Here is a 20,585-nt window from a genome sequence, read left to right on the forward strand (position 1 = left end):
GCTGAGAAAGAGAGGAAGGCGCTCCTGATGCCCACGTCTTGGCAGTCTCTGAGCAGCAGCCTTGGTGTTTAGATCTCTCCAGTCCTCCACAGCTCACCCCCAGTCTCACCTCGGAGCGCCCAATCCAACTGCTGACAGCCTGCCGCTCCTTTCCTTGTGTGTCGTCTTCTCCTTCTCATTATTTCTATTATAATTGTCCCTCTGTTAGCGGGTCCCGAAAGCCTTCAAGATTTCCTTCCTATCGGATCTTGAGTTGGAGGAGGAAGACGACGAGCTTGACATGGGAAGCGGAGCGAGCGCAGAAGACAAGGAGCTGGCTAAGCGCTCCAAGGATCTGGAGAAGCAGCTCAAGGTGGACGCTGACAAAGAAGCCAAGACTGTGAAGCTGCTGCTGCTGGGTAAGCAAGCACGGGGAGGGGTGAGCCCGCTTCCCCAGCGCTGCAGGGGTGGGGGCCGGTGGCTTTCAGGTTGTCGTTCGTGGAATTCAATCGGGAGGGGAGGGGATGGATTAATGGTGCAATAGATACTCTGTCAGGCTATCCATGGACCTTGTGTTTCTGTCAGTGTGGGTGGTTACCCAGCGTTATCGTCTGCAGGTAATTAGTGGAATTGAAAGGTGAGTTTGTTCCCAGCTCTTCAGCAGTTCCGCAGCTTATGAAGTTGCTTTCTCAGATCTCTTTGTGTTATTTGGTGTACAGCAGGCTTGCACTGTTTCAGTTCTATCAGATATCAGTTTGATCTTCTCAGATAAATCAACAGATGGCTGTTAAGTGTATTAAAGTCTTTATAAGCGATCTCAGCTCAGCTGGCTTTGAGGTGGCTTTTCAGCCTGCAGCGGGTCTGCACAAACTGACTGGCATGGCTCTGATCTGTCAAGCAGGGGCAGGAGCAAACACAGCCATGTAAACCGTGGGTTCTCTCTTAATCATTTCAAAAATAGAACTAACGAAGCAAGCTCAAATGAAAAAGAGCGGTTCCAGAGAGGACTAAAACTTCACACGACACATCTTTGTTGCAGGATTTCATATTTGTTCAGGCTAGTTTTAAACCGTTGAAAGGATTTCATCTCTCTCCACAAATGTGCCGTTGCACAATAGCTTCACGGTCGGTCCTGCAAGGTCATTTGAAACTGTAAAATGCCAAATGAAACGATTTCAGGGTTTAATGATGTCTGCTGGTAGTTTGCCAACAACTGGAAGGAAATCGTTATTTTTGAAGCATATTTGCTTTATGTTGTAGTGCAACCTGATATGCGTTGGTAAATGGCACTGCAGCTTCATTCGTTGCATGCATACAAAACTGTGCTGAACCTAACTATTGAACTATTGAACAACACACAAGCTAGAATATACCATGGCTCAACACTAATGAGCTTTAATTAAAAAAAATAAAAACGAGCTCAGCTTGTGAGATCTGAAAAAAGGTGATATTTAAAAGTTGCTGACAAAGATGTGGTTTAAAAGTAAGACAGCTCCATATTTATTTTCTTATACACCTTTGTAATATAAACAAGAGAAAAACGAGGGCTTGTGATGAAAAAGGTGCAGCCGGGATCACACAAAACATCTCTAACCCCAATGCAACTGCAAGCAACTCTGATCGTAACAGAGCAAACCTGCAGCTAAACCCCCCACCCACCCAGTCCCAGCATGATCAATCCATTCAGTCTCAAAGGCTGGGTTTGATATTTACAGTTCGCCTGGTTCTTGGTGTGCTTGTTTCTATCTCTGTTTTGTTACACAGCAGCAAAGACATTTCACATCCTTCTAAATCCAGATTACAGAACCGCATCCCAGATTAAACTAGTTTCTTGAGTGACTTTATATAAAGCTGTGCAATTGATTCCATCCTATACAAATGTGTACACATGCCTAAATAATCAAAGGATACACATTTTAAAATGTTAACGGTTCAAGCAGGCTCTTGCTAAGAGTTCAGAGTTCCTAACAGGCTCTGTGTGTGTATGAGGCTGTCCTGATAAAGCCCTGCTAGGATTTGCCAGGCGTTACCCTCTCCTCCTGTCGGGTTTGATCACCGCCTTTCTTCCGACTCAAATCAGTCTGGATTATCCACTGTGGCAGTGTGCTAATACGAAGTGAGCCCTCGCTCTCTGGACACAAGCAGATCGAAGCATTTAATATGGAACTGCAGGGCAATCTCACCTCGGGGGGGGTCTGAAGAGGAATTAAAAAGGATGCGCCAAGAATGTTTGGTACGAGGAGTAAATATCGGGACGGTATTTACAGGTACCTAGCGCTCCCCAGATGCTCTTCAGTGGCAATGCCACGGCAGTGCCATCGTCCTGCACTGAGACACAGTGGTTAGCCGGGGCAGACTGGCTCCTTGTTGCCTTTCTGATGCCACATTTCCGACAGTCTTTGTGCACGTTGAGGAAAGCCCGTGCCAGAGTCCAGGCAATAATCGGACTAAAAGTGCATACACTGTGACAAACAGCACACCTGGCTGTGGTTTCAGAAGACAGTCATTGCTAATGGTAATGGAGAGACCTTGGGCAGGCTTGCGTCCTAGTGATCAGAACTCAGGGCTCAAGCCTGGGGATGAATTTTTCATACATGGTCTAAACAGCGGATGATCCATTACTTTAAAAAAAAAATCTATGCTTTTATTGTTAAAAAAAGAAGCCAAAGGTATTTAGACAACATAACAAATGGTTGGGTGCAAGCTAGGTCCAACACAACCCAATGCAATCTCTCAGTGTCAGGATTCTGCAAAGGAAGGGACACATACGAGGTCGTTGCTCACCGAGATGGATCCCTGCAGTCTCAGTAGTACAAGTGTGCCACAAATTGTATTTTTTTTTATGTCCTCATGAAATCATAGATTGATACACTCTAAATAAAAAATATGCGCTCTTCTATCAAAATCCTACAACCATTCGGTGCACCATATATGCAGTGAGCCTTTAGGTACAGAAATAACAGGAATTCAAGAATGCATTTTCCAGTGTATGCTGTGTACGCGTTTTCTATTCCTGCTTTGGAAAACTACCTTACAGGCAAGTTTGTCTCCCCCCCAGGATATCTGTGACCTCAGCAAGTCACGTGACTTTTGAAGCACCTGCTAATCCTGTGGCATGCTGTGTTTGCTATTAATCCAATAATATGCATGAATCGTTTTATTTGTTAGAAAACAGGATTATAAATCTACAAGCCCTGGGCTTTTTTTCTGTTTATCAAAAATAAACGACTCTTGTGATTCCAGATGAAAGATGACGATAAATATGACGATATTTTGAAATCTGATTCTTTTTGTTTCCATGGTGATTCCGCAGGTTCACCGCTTGGCCACATCATGTACTGAATGACAAGTTCAATGAAACACGCAACTGCTTTCATTTGCTGGAGGACCTGGAAATGTGCGAGGAGGGCAATATTATGGAAGCAGTGTTTTTTCTTAAGCTATCCTTCCAAAGAGAATTGCGTGTAATTAGCACCAGGATAAAGGGATCAGGCTATGTACTGTATGCTGTTCTTTCACTTGAGCTCCAAGAGGCTCTTAATGCTGTCTAACTCCATGGATACAGTACGGCAGGATTTTGCTATTGAATGACATCACAATGCCTTGACATCATTGCATGATGTCACCGCACCATGCTGATGCTAGCAGTGGAATGAAACATCATACCCTAGAACCCTGACTTTATACCTTGTAACAGATAATCAAACTAACAAGGTCCGTGATAAAGATAAGTGAAGGCATTTCTGTTGCTTTCTGCTTATTAAAAAAAAATCACTTCTTATTTAATTCAACAGACCTTGAAAACCCTTCTGTACATAACTTGTGAATGGAAGCTCTGTGATGTAGTGTGATGTTTAGGGTAGATCCACCTGTAAGAGGTGCCTGGATGCTACAGATTCAGGGTTAATGACCGATCAGCTGTAAGCCTCTTCAGAAGCGGGGACGGCTATCGAGGCGCAGGTATTAAGGACTCTCAGCGGATTAGCCAGTCAGCATTAGCAGATTTAGCACAGGGGATGAAGAGGTTTACAGGGCATACAAGCCAATGTGTATTGGACACTGGAATCGATTCAGAGGGAATGGGATTTGGGAATTGATTTTAAAAAGGAATTGAAATTGAAAACCAGGATTTGACCCCCAACTCTGATTGTGTGATTAAATGGCAGCCAGCTCGAAAACGATTCACCTTAATATTAGATCAATACTGAAGCATTCAGGAGGATTGCAAACATAAAACACACACACACATATATATATATACACACACACTAGGCTTCCCTTTATAACTCTGTAGGCGGGAGCCACAGTTAAGAGACTGTGCTGTTTGTGTTCCGCCTTATAACTTACCCAGCTCTCACTCTGTTTCAGGGGCTGGTGAATCGGGGAAAAGCACCATTGTCAAGCAGATGAAGTAAGTAAAAATAAAAAAAAAATCCACCAATAATTGGTTTAAAAATGTCTAGGTGGCATTTTAGCTGATGAATGTACAAAACAGCCTGCTTGAATGTAATTTATTTTTTCCTACTTGTGCAATCAGTAAAAAAAAAAAAAAAACCTGTGCAGAGTACAAGGGAAGTCGTGATTGTGTACTTTGTCGCAATGACAACTATGCACCACTAGATGGCAGCTGATACAAAGACTGCCAGCAGAGTGCTTGAAGGGACTGTGTTGCAGAATGGGTTGGGCACTCTTGCTCAGTGTATAGCCACCCCTGCTGGCTCTCCTAGTGGAGGTGCTCCTTTAGACTGACTGGCACCCACCTCTTCAGAGTGAAGGGAACTCAGAGAGACGGCAAATGTGATTAGAACCATAACAAGATTGTGGGATGAGAAAAGGCCGATCGGCCCATCAAGGCTTGTCCCATCTTAGCAAACCCCTCTCCCCTTTGCTACTTCAGTGCGTGGTGGAGCAGTTTAGTGAACGCTCTGAGTGGCGTCTTGCTGGTTTGACAGCCTCTCCGTGTTTCTTACTTTCTTTGCTCGGCTTTGTTCCTCTCACAGAATTATCCATCAAGACGGCTTCTCGAAGGAAGAGTGTCTGATGTTCAAGACGATCATCTACGGAAACATCCTGCAATCCATCCTGGCTATCGTCCGGGGCATGCAGACCCTGGGAATCAACTACGGGGACTCCTCCAAAGCGGTCAGTCTCCACAGCAACGAGGTCTAGTCTCCACGGCAACGAGGCCTAGTCGCCAGACGTTAGCATGCGAGGAGGAAAGAGAAACAAATTGACGTCCCGTTTTGAGACGCAAGCGCGCGAACGGTTCTTTAACACACTTGCAGCGTTTGAGCGTTGTCTTTTAATATTTAACGGGTTGGTTTGCTTTGAGTAAACTTCCGTTGCCCTGGGCACCTGGTAAAATAAAGTAAACTGTTAATACAAAAATGTATTTCAAGACGACGCATAGTAGTGATATCTGGAAGCCCAGCCTATAGGCTCTGTTTAAAGAGCGCTGCAGGGAAGGCTCGATATTAATGTGGACTAAATTGATTTGGCTGGCTAGTGGAATTGTGAAATGGCTCAGATGACATTGGCACTCTCTGTCTCTCTCTCTGTGTTGTTCTGACAGGATGACGGGCGCACGTTGAATAACCTGGCAGACTCCATCGAGGAGGGCACCATGCCCCCGGAGCTGGTGAAAGTCATTCTGAGTCTGTGGGGGGACACGGGGATACAGGCGTGTTTCGAAAGGGCTGCAGAATACCAGCTCAACGACTCTGCTGCTTAGTGAGTAGCTCACAGCGGATATACCCCCCAAGCATTTATATACTTCGGGTTGTCAACAGCCGCTAGTAATGTTTTTTTCCCCTCTACTCCTCCAGCTACCTCAACCAGTTAGACAGAATCACGAAAGCAGACTACCTCCCCAATGAGCAGGACGTACTGCGGTCAAGAGTGAAGACCACGGGTATCATCGAAGAGCAGTTCTCCTACAAGGATGTGCACTTCAGGTGAGGAAGGAAGGCAAGGCCACTAGCATTGCCACGTACTGTTACACAGGCAGCAGCCAGGTTAAACATTAACACTGGGCTCAATTCAGCGGACGTGGAGCTGTAGCTAAATACAAATTCAAGCCATAATCCGATTTGGATCTGTTTTAATTTGGGCTTGTTACTGATAAAGCGTCATTTGAATCAAAATAAACGTATTTTTCTAAAAAGCCTTCTCCCAGCTAAGAGCGGATTGCATTGGGCCACTACTGCACATTAATGTAATCTCTTAATGAAATTCCCTGTAAAATATTCACATAGAAACAGTTACCGTACAGGAGTAGCAAGGGTGTGTCTCTGTAGTTCATCACAGTGACGGACAGGCTTCATGAGGAAGATTCCTGTGTGGCTGCAGCAGTGAGAGATGTAAACAAACCGGACTGCCAAGCAGGTTAGGTTTCTTGCGTCTTCAGAAGTCATGGCTGGGTAACACATAGAGTGAACAGCCCCGGACTGCTGGGCAGCTCAGTCTCACTGTTTGCAGTTCTCTCGTAGAATGTTTGACGTGGGAGGGCAGAGGTCAGAGCGCAAGAAATGGATCCACTGTTTCGAAGGGGTGACCTGCATTATCTTCTGCGGAGCTCTCAGCGCCTATGACATGGTCTTGGTAGAAGATGATGAAGTGGTAGGTACTCTAGCGCCACCTGCAGTTAGGAGGGCGTTACTGCATCCTCGAAGCTGTTTTACTCCAGAGTGAATTTGTTACTCGCTTGATTGGGACACTGACAGTTTTATTTCCCTGCCTGCTGATTTGTTAAAGGCAGACGGCTGTGTGTCGCTAATGCAAATGCCATGTACAGCCCCAGTGGTTAACCATAGTGACAGCCCTGCTGCAAGCAAGCTCATGCTATCAATTAGTGGAGTGGCGAGTTTTCATTTAAAAAGAAACACACTAGGGTTTGGTTAGGGATGGAAATAAGACTCCTGTTTCATAGCAGTTTCACCCATTCCAGGTTTTACTACGAGCTTCATTAGTGTATATGTAACAAGCTCAGGCATGTCTTAATAAACTCACGGTAAAGCCAGGAATGGAAACTGCTTTGCAATGGGAGTCTTATTCCAATCCGTGGGGTTTTTTGGTACGATTTCACTGTTAATCGTTTTGGAGGTATACAGTTTGAAGGTGTTTCCTCGGTTTTCATCTCTGTGGTCTTTTGAGCTCACCGTCAAAGAGACGAATGCAGCAGCCTGAGCCAAGCTGCAGGAGGACTCGCCTTCAAACCAAGAGCCGTCTGAATGGGTTACACAGGAAATACCCGAGCGAACGAAAGCAGATGGCAGACTGCGTGGAGCTTCCCTCGCTGCCTGTCTTCCTGCCAGACACAATCAGACTCACACAGAGAACCCCAGAAGCAAAGAAAAGCTGTAGAGGCTTGCCAAATGAAGACCACCAGGTGGCAGTATAATCAGCATCGTGTTAGCTTTAAGTTGCTGTCGTGGCTGCGATGCCTCAATCCCAATTTAAAAGGGCATTAAGGGATCGCCCCCCCCCCCCCCCCAAAAAATGATTGCATGCAAACGGAATGAGAAACATCCACCTGCAGGGGATCGGTCTTTAATCCCATGCCAGGATTGCTTCTCTCACCTGGGGGGAGTCTTGGCTCTGACCCCCCTGCCTTCGTCTCTCCTCCAGAACCGCATGCACGAGAGCCTGCATCTGTTCAACAGCATCTGCAACCACAAGTTCTTCGCAGCCACCTCCATCGTGCTCTTCCTCAACAAGAAGGATCTTTTCGAGGAGAAGGTCAAGAAAACCCATCTCAGCATCTGCTTCCCCGACTACGACGGTAACTCCTGAGGGCGGCTCCTTGTTCCACGGCCGATGCGACGTTCCTTAAGAGCTTTATTCAGCACTGCTCTAAAGGGACATCTGCATCCATATGGCAGAGACACACCAGCAGTGCTCTACACTGTAAACCCTGATAAGTCAACTCCAAAAAGAACTGAGTAAACTCATTGCCTTCATATCATTAAGTTTAGCTACTCTCTCAGTTTTTGTTACGACAACTTTCTCTGGGGCTGACTAAGCGCTGGAGCCGGGCAGATGTAGAGAGAGGGAGAAGGGAGAGAGAAGGGAGAGAGGTCACATCCGCAGACTGACCACTGAACAGGGGCGGCCACACACAACACAAGGAGAACACGTGTAAGGGAGCAGGCAGGGGGCACAAGAGACACGCAAACACAACACACGTGTGCAACCGCACACGCACAAAACAACAACAACACAACAAACAACAAACAATTCCAACAATAAATTGTACAAGTCCTGCAAGGGCTGATGGGAATGGAGTCCCCTGATTCTACTCACACCATTTACGTTTGAACAACTAAAGTCAATTTGAATGTTCAACTAACTTAAAATGGATGGGAGTTATGAATAACATTTGAATTTTTCAGTCAGTGTAACGTGATTTCATTTATTTAGAATGACTCTGGGGTTTACAGTGTAGAATATAAAGGATTGGGACTGTCAGCCCCACATATAACAGTGTTTGTGATTTGGCCTTGAGGTCTGCTTATAGAATCTCTCTTCCTGTGGTTTTTCCACCCCAGGTCCCAACACATACGAAGACGCCAGTAACTACATTAAGATCCAGTTCCTGGACCTTAACATGCGGAAAGGCATCAAAGAAATCTACTCACACATGACCTGTGCCACGGACACAGAGAACGTCAATATCGTGTTCAACGCCGTGACAGACATCATCATCAAAGAAAACCTCAAGGACTGTGGTCTCTTCTAGACACCTTGTGTAAGTAAGGAGCTGGGATTCTGTATCGTTATGTAGGCGATGTGAAGTGGTGAAGCAACGTTCCACTGTCTTTGGCCACTAAGATGATGTTCAGCCTCCGGCATAAACAATGTACTTGTCTTACACATAGGAATTGACTTTGTGGATTCAGTGGCTGCTGTTTCTTTCTCTACCTGAACAATGCCCCAGCATCCCATTTTAATAACGCCGTTGTAGAGGGTCTAGGTTCATCTGCTTCATGCCAGACTCGTTTGTGCTGTGCTGTTTTAAACACTGTGGACCTGCTCCATTTGCTAGCACTCAGCCGTGGCTCTAGCATTCAGGGTAAGACGGTTCTAACCCGTCTCCCAGCTCTTTGTTGTAGTGCACCCGGGTGTGGTGGTCTCAGGACCCCCTTCCCCCTGACAGGTACCCTCGGTACTGCTGAGCAGAGGCACCACACTGTCAGAGTTGTCTTACTTTCAGACAGCTATCAAAGGTCTAGTCTGCGAGGATGGGGACACACGTCCCCCTGTTAATAATATTGTTCTAACCAGCCTTATTTTTATTTAGAGATTTGAGGAGAGACTCTCCCACTGAAAAATATCTTTGCTCACTTAACTCGCATTACATTCCCTATCTGTGTGTAGCATCTTACCTGTATGTGTAGTTATAAAATTACATGTGAAACTCAAAAATCAAGTCAGTTTTTTTGGGAAGTAAATATAATCTTCATTGTTTTCTTTCTCTTCCCCCACCCCCAGAGCTGTCCTGTACCATTCCATGCATTTTCAGGCATCCTGGCAATACACCAGCTACTGCAGTAAGAGATCTGACAACTGCAAACCCTCCCTTCCTGCATTTAGGGACCACACCCTGAGGAAACAAGTCAAAAAAAAAAAAAAAAAATTTAAAAGAGTGTCACTAAAATGTATAAGGAACTGCAGAAACAAAATGTAGATTTTTAATACAACATACAGTAAGTACGTGCAGTGCTTGAAGTTAAACGAAAGGAGAATTTTGACATACTGGCGGTACCACTAAGAACGGTCATGTAAATAGCCCTGGAGTTTGAAGCAGAAAACTTGGAAGAATGTTGCAATTACTGTGCTTTCAGTCCTAGGTCGACCATCTCCACATGAAACATTGTGTCTGCTGTCTTTATATTTATGCAAGTGGATGGTAATTAAATGCTGCTCTGCCTCCCAATAGAAACTGCTCCGGGTCCGAGATTCTTGAATTGTAAATGTAAAAACTCCTCCCGTACACACATTGAGATCGATGCACAATTCCTGAAGCACACCGGTTATTGTTACAGATTTGAATTAAAACGTTTCTTTAAGTCAGAGTACTTCAAGGGTTAATATCTGAAAATAAATATTTATTTTCTCCTATAAACAGACATTTATAGAATTGTGGATTTTGTAAATAAAAATAGTGTTAATCTGTATTTTAAAAAAAAACCACACACACACACACACACACACAACGCAAAGAGTTAGATAAAGCATTTAGCTTTTTTTTTTTTATTATTTTGTCAACTCAATGTACGTCTGTACCTTTTGTTTTACGGCTTTGGCTTGAAAGAAACTACAGTAGTGTCACAAAATAAAGGATATGCATGACATACATAATTTGGTCTTATTTCTTTAAAACAACATGCTATTTATTTTTTGTAAAGGATTGTTTTGTAATAAAATTAGATAAAACCAGGTCTTCTTTGTCAATGTCTTTCGTGTATGAAAGACCGCTTGTCAAAACATTTGCAGCATTTTATTATAATGTTGAATACATGATCTCTTGTTGCCTTGGATGTACAGTTGAGCAAACACTGAAATAGCACGTCAATTCCTGGTGAATAGCTACGTGTGCAATGATGGCCAGGTTACTGCCAAGCAAGCAGTGGTGCCATAGCCTTTCCTGCAACCGCAGTCTAAAAACCAACCAGTCACAAGATTATGACAGCCAAGATTAAAAAAAATAGGCACTGCTGTGGTTAACTGAATTCCAGTGAACATCTGATTCTGCAAAGAATAAAATGTACCAAGCAGCTGTCGAAACATACTTCAGAACTAACTTCTACATAGAAATGAAGGTGCGCTGTGAAATGAGCGAAAGCCCTGCGTTATTTAATGCAGCCCTTTCTGATTAAGGAACAGGACACTCCCAAGTGAATAACTGTTAATTCTGTGCAGGGTGCAGCGACTCTGCTCAGGGGAGAAACCAGCACTACCCCCCTAAAGTCAGGTACCACTTCACACTCTCAATAGAAATCTACTTCTGCTTTTTCCTTTGTTTCTCCGAGCTGTTACTGCACACCCTGAACAAGTCAGGGCTGTAACCGGAAACACATTTCAACAGAAAACCGCTGTGACTGCAGCGATTTTACAAGCAAGCAGCTGAGCCCAGTGTTTAGATTGTGGCAGGCTGTGTCGCCAGCTTCAGAGGTGGGTGCCAAGGGTTCTCTCAGTTTAGTCCTAGCACAGGGTTCTTTTTCTGAGAATGATACATCATTTATTCTCTAAAGACTTTTTGATATTTAAAAAATGTTAAGTAGTGTTTAACAAATATACACATACACACACTAAATAAAAACACTGGTCCATTTACATGAGACGCCATTCCTCAAACACATTGTGAACCAGCCACTCAATCAGATTACAAACCCAACAAATTCATTCTAAATGAAATAATGAAACTGCTGCAAGGAAGCAAGCCAGAATATATATGTCACATGAATCCGCTGCATTTACAGAAGAGACTGATCGTACGCTTCAGGGTTTAAAGGACACATGTCTGCCTTGCTGAGTGAATACAGCACACACAGGAAATGACTGAGCTGTGATACTGGCGATTATAAAGCTGTGAGTCACACTGTAGATTCCCTTTACACCGCATTACCTATAATGCAAATTCATTCTATCATTACCTTCGGAGGAGTGACACTTTAAAATAATCTTGCAATGATTATTAGAATTATCGTTTTAAAAGACACTAGTACCAATAGGACATGGGCTGAAACCTGGCTAGGGAACCAAGTGAATTGAATTCGGGGGGGGGGGTGTCTCTCGGCTCCACTGCAGAATTGAAGCAATAAAAAATCTAGACAATATTCATCAGCTTTGCCCTTCGAATAGATGTGTGAAGTTTCAGTTAATGTATCTCATCAATCGTAAGGAGTGCATTTTTAAAATTCTGCTCAGGAATCTGATCTGTTCATAATCTACACAGCACGCCTCGTTCAAAGGAAAATAAACCACCCGATCGTCCCGGGAGTATATGTACATAGAACATGACCACAGCTTGTACATAGAACATGACCACAGCTTGTACACAAATCTAAAAGCTTTTCACTGTCAAGAGAAAGTGCTATCCAAAAAAGGTAGATAGGAAGCAAAAAAGAAAAAAAAATGCTTTTGCAGCAACCACAGACACAGAAATGATAGTGCAGGAAATTCTGCTCAAACACACGTCATCCCTCTACGGAGTTTACAGTATATTGAACGAATAACTCACTGCCATACACAGATCTACACCAGGGTGACCAATCCCAGGCCAGGAGAGGGCCATTCCACTCCAGGTTAACTACTATTGTAGCTAATTGGAGAGTTACTTGGGTCTACTAAACCATTTATCATTAGCAACAAGAAGCAAGCCATAAGCGAACATCTTGTTCCAGGAAGTTCCAGACCTTTCAGCAGTGGAAACTGCTGGGTCATCTTTCGACAGCTACATTTCAAATCCACTTGCATCAGAGCCGAAGGGCACAATAATCTCTGCTAAGAGCCACACATTATGTGCGCCAGTCAATTCTGTGCCTTGAGTGGAAAGTATTGTACAACTGGTCCAGAAAACAGGATTCAAAAACATGTAAAACTATAAAAAGGATTATTTAAAGAGAGCTTGGTGTGAGTCTCTGCTGGGGATGGGGACAGAAACGTCCTGGAATAACTTGCAGTGTTTAGATAAAAAAAATAATTAAAAAAGAAGAAAAAAAACACACAGCATGTATTTAGGCCTAATATTAGCCAATTTCTGTAAACCAAATAAACTCCAACACACACGAGAGCCCATCACTGTCATTTAATATTGCCAAGATTAACATTAAGCCTGTACAAAATGTCATAGACAGAATACTACATGTATTCAAATTCAGCAAAGGAATGTACATGAAAAGAAATTCAAGTGGAGAATGTTAGTTAACAACGGCATCGGTTATTTGGCACCACATTTCACAAGGTAAAGGCATGCTCTAGCTGCATAGAGGGCCACCATAACGTAAAATAAAAGAGCTTGTTACAAAAATGTCAAATTATAAAAAATAAAAAAAAGCCAATCTGGATTTCCGATTACTTTTCATTATGAATCAGTTTGTGCGGAAATTATCTAATAAAAGAAAAGAAAAAAGGTGGAGGCAGGGAGGGGATGAAAACTCCACTGTTACATCTGAATGAGAAAAGCTTGGACATGTCAAAAAAACAAAAAAAACAAACTGCATATATTAATCATTTAATGTGACCGAATATACATCCCTTATACTGGAGTGCAAGTTTAACAGTACACTGTTTTCACATTGCTGGCAGATACAGAACGACTGCACTAACAGTACTGGTTTCAATGACCTGTGAAGAACTTCTGTTAAAGCAAGTTAAAATGAAATGATTAATTCATTACAGTTAGCCAATACTCAATCATTTTTTAATCCCCTTCATTTCCATGCAGATCCCTTGGGCCCAGAGGAAAGCATCTCACAGGGGGAAAAAAAAAATCAACATATTAAACAAGATTTTAAAAGATACACACTGTATCAAACTGTAATACAATCACATCGTTACAGCAATGCCTGAAGGACGCCTCGTTGCATGAACACCTTACAATACAAACGCCCTCTAATCCTGCACATTTATTAGAAATGTGTACAGTTTTCTTAAATTATGGGTACACGTTTGAGGTCCCCTTATTTTCTTACTGAAGAGGTTTGGCAACATAAAAATGTCCTTATTCATTCTGTCCATTTACAACATGACTTGGTGAAACAGCACAAGACAACAGCATGCCTCATGTTCCAGCATAATAAAACTTTGAACCACATCATGGTCAGCGTGCATAGTAAAAAGTGCTTACCCCGGGAGTGAGATTAAACCTAAACATGGACAAATTAGGACATTAGGTCTAAGATGATGGCGACTCGATAACCAGGTTTTAAAATTCCCGTCGCTTCGCTAATCATACTGCTAAACTGTTTAAATGTGGCACTGTGCTCCCCCCCACTCCCTCGGCCTTCAGAAAAAAAGGATTAGCATGGATCAGCATATCACCGCTGAATTTCAGATTTATTTACAGAATTTCATCTTGTCTGCTTAATAGCATCAAATATTACAGAGTTTTTTTAATTAAAAAAAAAAAACAAAAAACAATTCAGAATGCAGATTTGGCGCGGATGAATACAAGGACTGCATGCAGCAATAGCAGCAGCAGCAGGTGGTTCCATTTGGTCCTTTTCTACAAACCTGCAACCAATCAGGGGAGACAGGAACCGATCTGCAGCCTGTGTTCATGCGTCACTCTAAAAAAGGACGACCTACAAAAAGAAGAAAATGACTGCAAATTAAAACTTCAGCCAGAAACTGAAGAGATCTTTCAGTCTGCAGGATCTCAGACGGGTGTTTTGAAGCTGTACACAACAGTTTGTTTAATAATTACATTTATTACTTGTTCCCTATGAGGTTTAGTTTTAAAAGATCTATATCAAAGTCAAAGCAGACAGGGTAATCAACAACAAAGGGGTAAGACTTGCAGTATTTCCTCCAGTGCTTGGTATTCCCTGAATTGAACCAATACCTATTGTTATCAGAAAGTTTACTGCGAGTCACCTGCAAGTTCTTTCAAAGCGTTCAGTAAAGTCCACATTCTTTCAAGTTGTTTTTGATGATGACATCAGTCACGGCATCAAACACAAACTGCACATTTTTCGTGTCTGTGGCGCAGGTGAAATGAGTGTAGATTTCCTTCGTATCTTTTCGCCTGTTGAGGTCTTCAAACTGGCACTGAATGTATGCAGCCGCTTCTTCGTAAGTGCTGGAACCTAGGAGAAAAAAAAACAAACGTAACATTTGACAGTTCATATCAACATTACAACAGCTCCACATTAACTATTAAGAGTCCTCTGCACACTCCGAACTAACATCAAGTATTTCAAACCACGAACCACACCTGCATATTCGGGGTAGCAGATGGTAAGGGAACTTCTCGTGATCTTTTCCTCAAAAAGGTCCTTCTTGTTCAGGAAGAGGATTATAGAGGTATCTGTAAACCACTTGTTATTGCAGATGCTGTCAAACAGCTTCATGCTCTCATGCATGCGATTCTGCATGGGAGAAATGAAAAAAAGAAAGTTACAACATCTTTTAAATAAATAAAAACGTTCGACACATACATTACCAAATGCAAGGCTCTTGCAACATACAAAACAACTTATAACAAACTATGCTAAATTATTACTCACCATTTCTTCATCCTCTGCAAGAACAAGGTCATAGTCACTGAGTGCTACGCAGAATATGATGGCCGTGACTCCTTCAAAGCAATGAATCCACTTCTTCCGCTCAGATCGCTGGCCACCAACGTCAAACATCCTGAAAGAAAAATGAGACACAGGGAGGTAAGCTGGCACAGCACCTGCATGACACAAATAAACCATCCATCCTTTTAAAACATTTTTAGCACTGGTGCCCCTCAAGAATACAGAGTCCTTTTGTGGCACTACTAGTGCATTTTGAAAGAACAGTACTACACTAAAAATGTACAGTATATTTCTGTCTTGAGTTTTAATACCAAGCATATTGTATTTTATATTTGTAAACCGTGTTAAAAATCCTCCCCTGGTTAAGAATAAAACAAACCAATGCTTTTTTTTTTTAAAATTTGCCCATTTCAAATTCTCATTTGAGCAACTAAGCAATGCTTGTGCAAAGGATACATGTACACTGCCTAACCCACCATTTAATGAAGCAAATAATGACCAGGTTTTAAAAAAAAAAAGCTGTGAACTTTGTTATAATCCTGACAGTTTAATAACAAGCTACAGCAGTTTCCAGCGCAGCTACCATCGAGTTATGAAATGTTAATTTTATGCAGCTGGTTTTCTCAGTTGACAAGAGAGTTAATTAAAGCATCACCACTTCCAACTAGAAAAATAAATAAGCAAATACATGAGTCCAAGTTCCTTCAGGAAACACACATAATATTTTGAACAATGGCAAATCTATCTGTCACATAACATGCTAACCAAACTCCTGGTGCAGGACGCCAAAGCAGCCATAATCCCTCCCCCACACCATGTGACACACATTGCTTCTTTGAAAGCTGCAAGGCTTACAGGGGATATAAAAAAATGAAAGCAACAATGTATGCTGTTGACACAATTTATTCCAAATTAGATCATTTTTTTTTTTTTTTTATGACTTATATTGTAACACTTGAATCTATTTGTATTTGCTTGCGATTGTAAGTCGCCCTGGATAAGGGCGTCTGCTAAGAAATAAATAATAATAATAATAATAATCTGATGTGCCTGGATCCATTCATGGATCACCTGGGTCCAATTAGGCTTACAGTCACATACACTGCGTGTACGTGTGTAATTATAGATATTTTACTGTGAAGCAGTCAGGAGTTTGAGAACTTACTTGAAGTACAGGTCCTTGAAAGTGAAGTGAGTCTCGACTATGCCTGTGGTTTTCACCCTGGTTCGGAGCACATCTTGTTGTGTTGGGATGTAACTTGTTTCGGAAATTCTGTCCAAGTCATTGAGGTAACTAAAAAGAGAAAGAAAACATTTAGACACCAGCCTAAATAATAATAATAATAATAATAATAATAATAATAATAATAATAATAATAATAATAATAATACTACATGCACACGGCAGCCCTATGGCCAGTATGTATGCACAAGATATGCAGCTTTTTTTCTTGGATTAAGTATATAGGACATAACCCCTTTATCATATCACTAAGGGAACAACAACAGTCAGCAAACATCAGTTGCCACATATACTGAAGCCTCTTTGTATCCTGGCTTGCACTGATCTGACGTCTTTCTTGGAGGCAAGACTGGGGGGGAAAAACTGGCAGAGATAAATTGTGTTTCCAGGAATGTTATATAAATAAGAAAGTGCATATGTAAATCCTGTACTATAAAAAAAATCAGACTGCGATCTTGTTATTTAGAACAGTTTAAAGAACGTGGCTGGAAATATAAATGACGGAGGGTGCAGATTTAAAACACACCAATATCATTACAAGCAAAAAGCAACTCAAGGCAGAGAGGGGAGAAAAATCAGGTTCAGTTTGAAAAATAAAATGTATTGATCAGAGCAGAGCAAACCAGAGAACACCACGGTTCTGCATGGGCGATGTCATAATAAACCATGGCCCCTCTTATCTCTTCCCTCACTCACTGTTTATTTAGAAGCTGCCTATTTTGAGGACCGTCATAAATCCTCTATTTCCACAATAAAGGAATTCGTCCTTCACACGATAGTAAAATCTAGAACTATACCCCTTCCCTCTCAAAAACCACTCGATCTCATGACTGCATTGAAAACACTGATGCACAGCTACATTCAGAATAGGAGGAGTTTTTGAACGTTTACTATTAAGCGTTCAACCAGTTTCCTGGGTAACCGGCATCTCCTTTGTCTGCTCAAGTACCTCGGGACAGCAGGATATGTTTTGTGAGATAAAGATAGCCCAACAGCCTGATCAGGTTTAGATAAGGGAACACATCAGCCTAAGTGCTTCTATTGATTCACTTATTACGTCACAAACATGCCCCCCTGAGTACTTACAAAAACTGAGACAGGAAAGGAGCTCCAATCTCAAGAGCAGAGGAGCGAGGACCAGAATCACGAGGAGATTTGAGAAGTGCCGAACAGAGCCTCAGAGAAATCAGAGCAGCGCTTTTGCTAGAGCTGTAGCCATTGTTAATATTGCAAAAGGAATCGTGTGAAAAAACACTGCACTCGCAAAACCTTTTCTGTACACTAGCACTGAAACGGAGCAAGTGGTGTCAGTCAGACGTGTGCCTGAATACAGACCCCGACCCCCTTTCGTCTGAAGTGTTTTACAGTTAAGTAACACTAGAGTGGACAGCCAGGAGCCAAGTATTTTAAAAACCAATCCTAGCCCTCAAGTCCTTTTGATTTTCCATTCACTTACTTGATCTGGGGTTTTTGAAAACGCAAAGCCTATTCTAGTGGTCACTTCAGAGGTTTTTAATTATACTCATCTTAACACTGGAACAAATATCAATCTCTTAGCTAAACAACACTGGGATAGATACGCAGGTCAGGAACCCTACACTACACCCCCTTCCACAGAAAGGGTATTGCATGACTCATTCACAGAGTAAAACAAGCCCATTGTCGAATAACCTTTGCACTATATACCCACTGAAGTGGAATGGAAGCATTGCACTACGCACAGAGTTAAACATACTACAGGCTGCAGAAAGGGTGCGGACTGAAGCGAGCTGATCTCTATCTGGCGATAAGTTGATAATGTTGCAGCTAACATATTTCTGCAGTCTGCTGTTATTGTCTGAAGTACAAGGAGTTTGCCATTTCTTTAACCTTGCCCAGAGATACATTTTGCAGCTTACTAGCTATATAGACTTCCCATACATGCAAGGGCTTGCCTTAAATATTCCAGGAAAAAAAAAAAAAGTTTATTTTGAGGGCAATTTTAATAGTTTTTCTCTAGCAATTCATGCTGAACTAGAAAGTACATTTTGGAAAAAAGGGGTGCAAGATAAATACAAAGGTTGGATTGAAAGCACAGGCTTTAAAAATTACAGGACCAAAGCTATGCATCAAAATCTTTAACAAGCGCCTACATGAAATACCAGTGCAAGATAAAAAGCCTGGCTTCATGCCCGTGGGTGCGTGGTGGAAAAAACAAACATGCAGCCTTCTCTTTCTGTGCAGCACTGCACTCATGTTGTGGACATTTTTACTATATTTAACCCATTCTGCAGATTCACTTTCTGAATCTGTTCAGCTTTAAAAATGGTCAAGTACAACGTAACCTTTCTTGGTATAAAAAACATTAACGACCGACACATTGGGAGAGCTTTTATTTCTGGAACAAAGGCACTCATAAAACAGGTGATTTTAGTACACATCCAGAAAACAACACTGATAGAAACTTTTTTTTTTTTTTTTTGACTAGAAGTCATGTGTTGGTTTCCATGTCACACTATTAACCCCAAACAAAGCATCAGATTTGAATTATCTTTTCCGGTAAAAAAAAAAAAAAAAAAAAAAAAAGACAAACCATAATTTACAGGTTGTCAAAGCAACCGTGAACAGCGATTCAGGCTGCTCAAAAATAATCCTGTTACGTGGTTAATGACATCACTGGTCTCTGAAACCGAGATTAAAATAAAAGCACTGTCGGGAACAACGTTTCTGTTGTAATTTACTCTACAGTATTCATCATACAGAACAGCTTGGATGTTTAAACTCCTATTAGACCAGCCCTGTTGTTGTTATTGCTTTTGCTCAATCATTTTAGTTCTGGTAGTTATATACCTAGCTAATCTCAGCCAAGATACCGAATCAAAGCCACATCAACATGCATGTAATCATTAAATTCAGCTCTGCTGCAAAATGAATCAGAAAGTCACCTCACTCAAACCTTACACCAACACAATACCTACGATGTATACCAAGATGCAGGTGTGGTCCCGACCCACCACCGACCCACCGCCCGAACCCACCCCCGACCCACAACCTAAACCCATTCTGCATTCTAAGAAATGGGCAACCTTGTTTTTTGCAAATTAAAGAAAACGACAGTAAAAGGGGAAGCAGTTCCTTACTAAGATGCAGAGTCGTTGAGCTGGTATTCTCTGGATCTGTTAAAACAGGCCTGGACGCCCTCATCTTGCCATAGCCTCTTTATTACACCAGCCAGTTCAGCACTCATAATCCCCTCCTCGGCAGTCCCTGCCAGCGCAAACAACTGCCGGGCATCGTCCTACAATAAAAACACACGGGTTAGAGAAACACGCTGACGGCACGGCGAAGAGAGGCTCCTCCGTCCTGCACAAAGGCATGACGCACGCAGGACGACGCATGTTCCTGTAATCATCAAGTACGTGTGTGTGCAAAACCCTGCAACGCCCAGCAAACTTCAAACAGCTTCTGCATGTCATCTCAACCCATCCGTTTACAATACAGAGACAACAGGCAAGAGTCTTCAATCTGCAAACGGAATGTGAAGATAGCAAATCCTTACTCTTTCAATAGCTTTGGGGTGTGGAGGTAGAGATGAACAGCTGTCCAAGATCATGGACATCAGTAACCCATTATCAAATTAAATGTACCCACCTCCCCAACAGAGTAAAGAGTTATTGATAAATAAAAGGCTTTTTTTCTCTGCTCCAGGCATGCGGAAACATGACATTTTTTTAAATGAGGGAGGAAAAACTAACAATGCACAGCACAGCTTGCAATCAATAAAATATGAAAACAGCAGCCTGACCCAGATCAAGGGTGCTGAAGGAAATCAACAGCTTTGCAGCATACGTTTTTATTTGCTGAACAAAAACGAGCCCTAGCATAATAACGTAGTGCTGTTGCAGGGGAAGCTCTGCTTATGAGGAACAGAAAGTTACTGACGCTCCAAAAGGAGTTAGAAATGGAGAAGCAAGCTTGTCTCAGGGTTGGTTTTCTCCTCGTGTATGATTTCACTGCCCTCCAGGACACAGTCCATGTGCCTCAGGCACTCAAATGACCCGTTCGACTGGGTCAGCACTGCTTTCCATTCCCAAAGCAGCCGCATTAAGCAGAACTCAAGCTGCAGGTGGCACGCG

At 42.3% G+C, this 20,585-nt stretch overlaps 2 protein-coding genes across 2 annotated transcripts in view; one reads left to right on the forward strand and one right to left on the reverse strand.

Annotated features, from left to right (window-relative positions):
* On the forward strand, nucleotides 1–10,167 carry LOC117964393 (guanine nucleotide-binding protein G(t) subunit alpha-2). The gene is made up of 9 exons (XM_034907720.2): nucleotides 1–398; nucleotides 4,348–4,390; nucleotides 4,980–5,121; nucleotides 5,552–5,709; nucleotides 5,805–5,933; nucleotides 6,468–6,597; nucleotides 7,606–7,759; nucleotides 8,526–8,725; nucleotides 9,469–10,167. Exons 1-8 carry the CDS (start codon nucleotides 281–283, stop codon nucleotides 8,714–8,716), a joined length of 1,065 nt encoding a protein of 354 aa, XP_034763611.1. The 5' UTR covers nucleotides 1–280; the 3' UTR covers nucleotides 8,717–8,725; nucleotides 9,469–10,167.
* LOC117966022 (guanine nucleotide-binding protein G(i) subunit alpha-3) overlaps nucleotides 10,163–20,585 on the reverse strand; it is an 18,690-nt gene continuing 8,267 nt past the window's right edge. Inside the window, exons 4-9 of the mRNA XM_059004559.1 lie at nucleotides 19,590–19,747; nucleotides 16,393–16,521; nucleotides 15,210–15,339; nucleotides 14,918–15,071; nucleotides 14,578–14,789; nucleotides 10,163–14,285 (exon numbers count right to left, since the gene is read on the reverse strand). Of these exons, the coding sequence (XP_058860542.1) occupies nucleotides 14,599–14,789; nucleotides 14,918–15,071; nucleotides 15,210–15,339; nucleotides 16,393–16,521; nucleotides 19,590–19,747 (762 nt within the window). The 3' untranslated portion in view covers nucleotides 10,163–14,285; nucleotides 14,578–14,598. The remainder of the gene's footprint in view (nucleotides 14,286–14,577; nucleotides 14,790–14,917; nucleotides 15,072–15,209; nucleotides 15,340–16,392; nucleotides 16,522–19,589; nucleotides 19,748–20,585) is intronic.

The sequence above is a fragment of the Acipenser ruthenus genome, chromosome 30 (assembly GCF_902713425.1).
Source record: "Acipenser ruthenus chromosome 30, fAciRut3.2 maternal haplotype, whole genome shotgun sequence".
Taxonomy (NCBI): Eukaryota; Metazoa; Chordata; class Actinopteri; order Acipenseriformes; family Acipenseridae; genus Acipenser; species Acipenser ruthenus.

Coding starts and splice junctions, on each gene's coding strand:
- LOC117964393 (XM_034907720.2), top strand. CDS start 281: ATGGGAAGCGGAGCGAGCGCAGAAGACAAGGAGCTGGCTAAGCGCTCC. Junction 5,122..5,551: donor ACGGGGACTCCTCCAAAGCG/GTCAGTCTCCAC, acceptor TTGTTCTGACAG/GATGACGGGCGCACGTTGAA. Junction 5,710..5,804: donor CTCAACGACTCTGCTGCTTA/GTGAGTAGCTCA, acceptor CTACTCCTCCAG/CTACCTCAACCAGTTAGACA.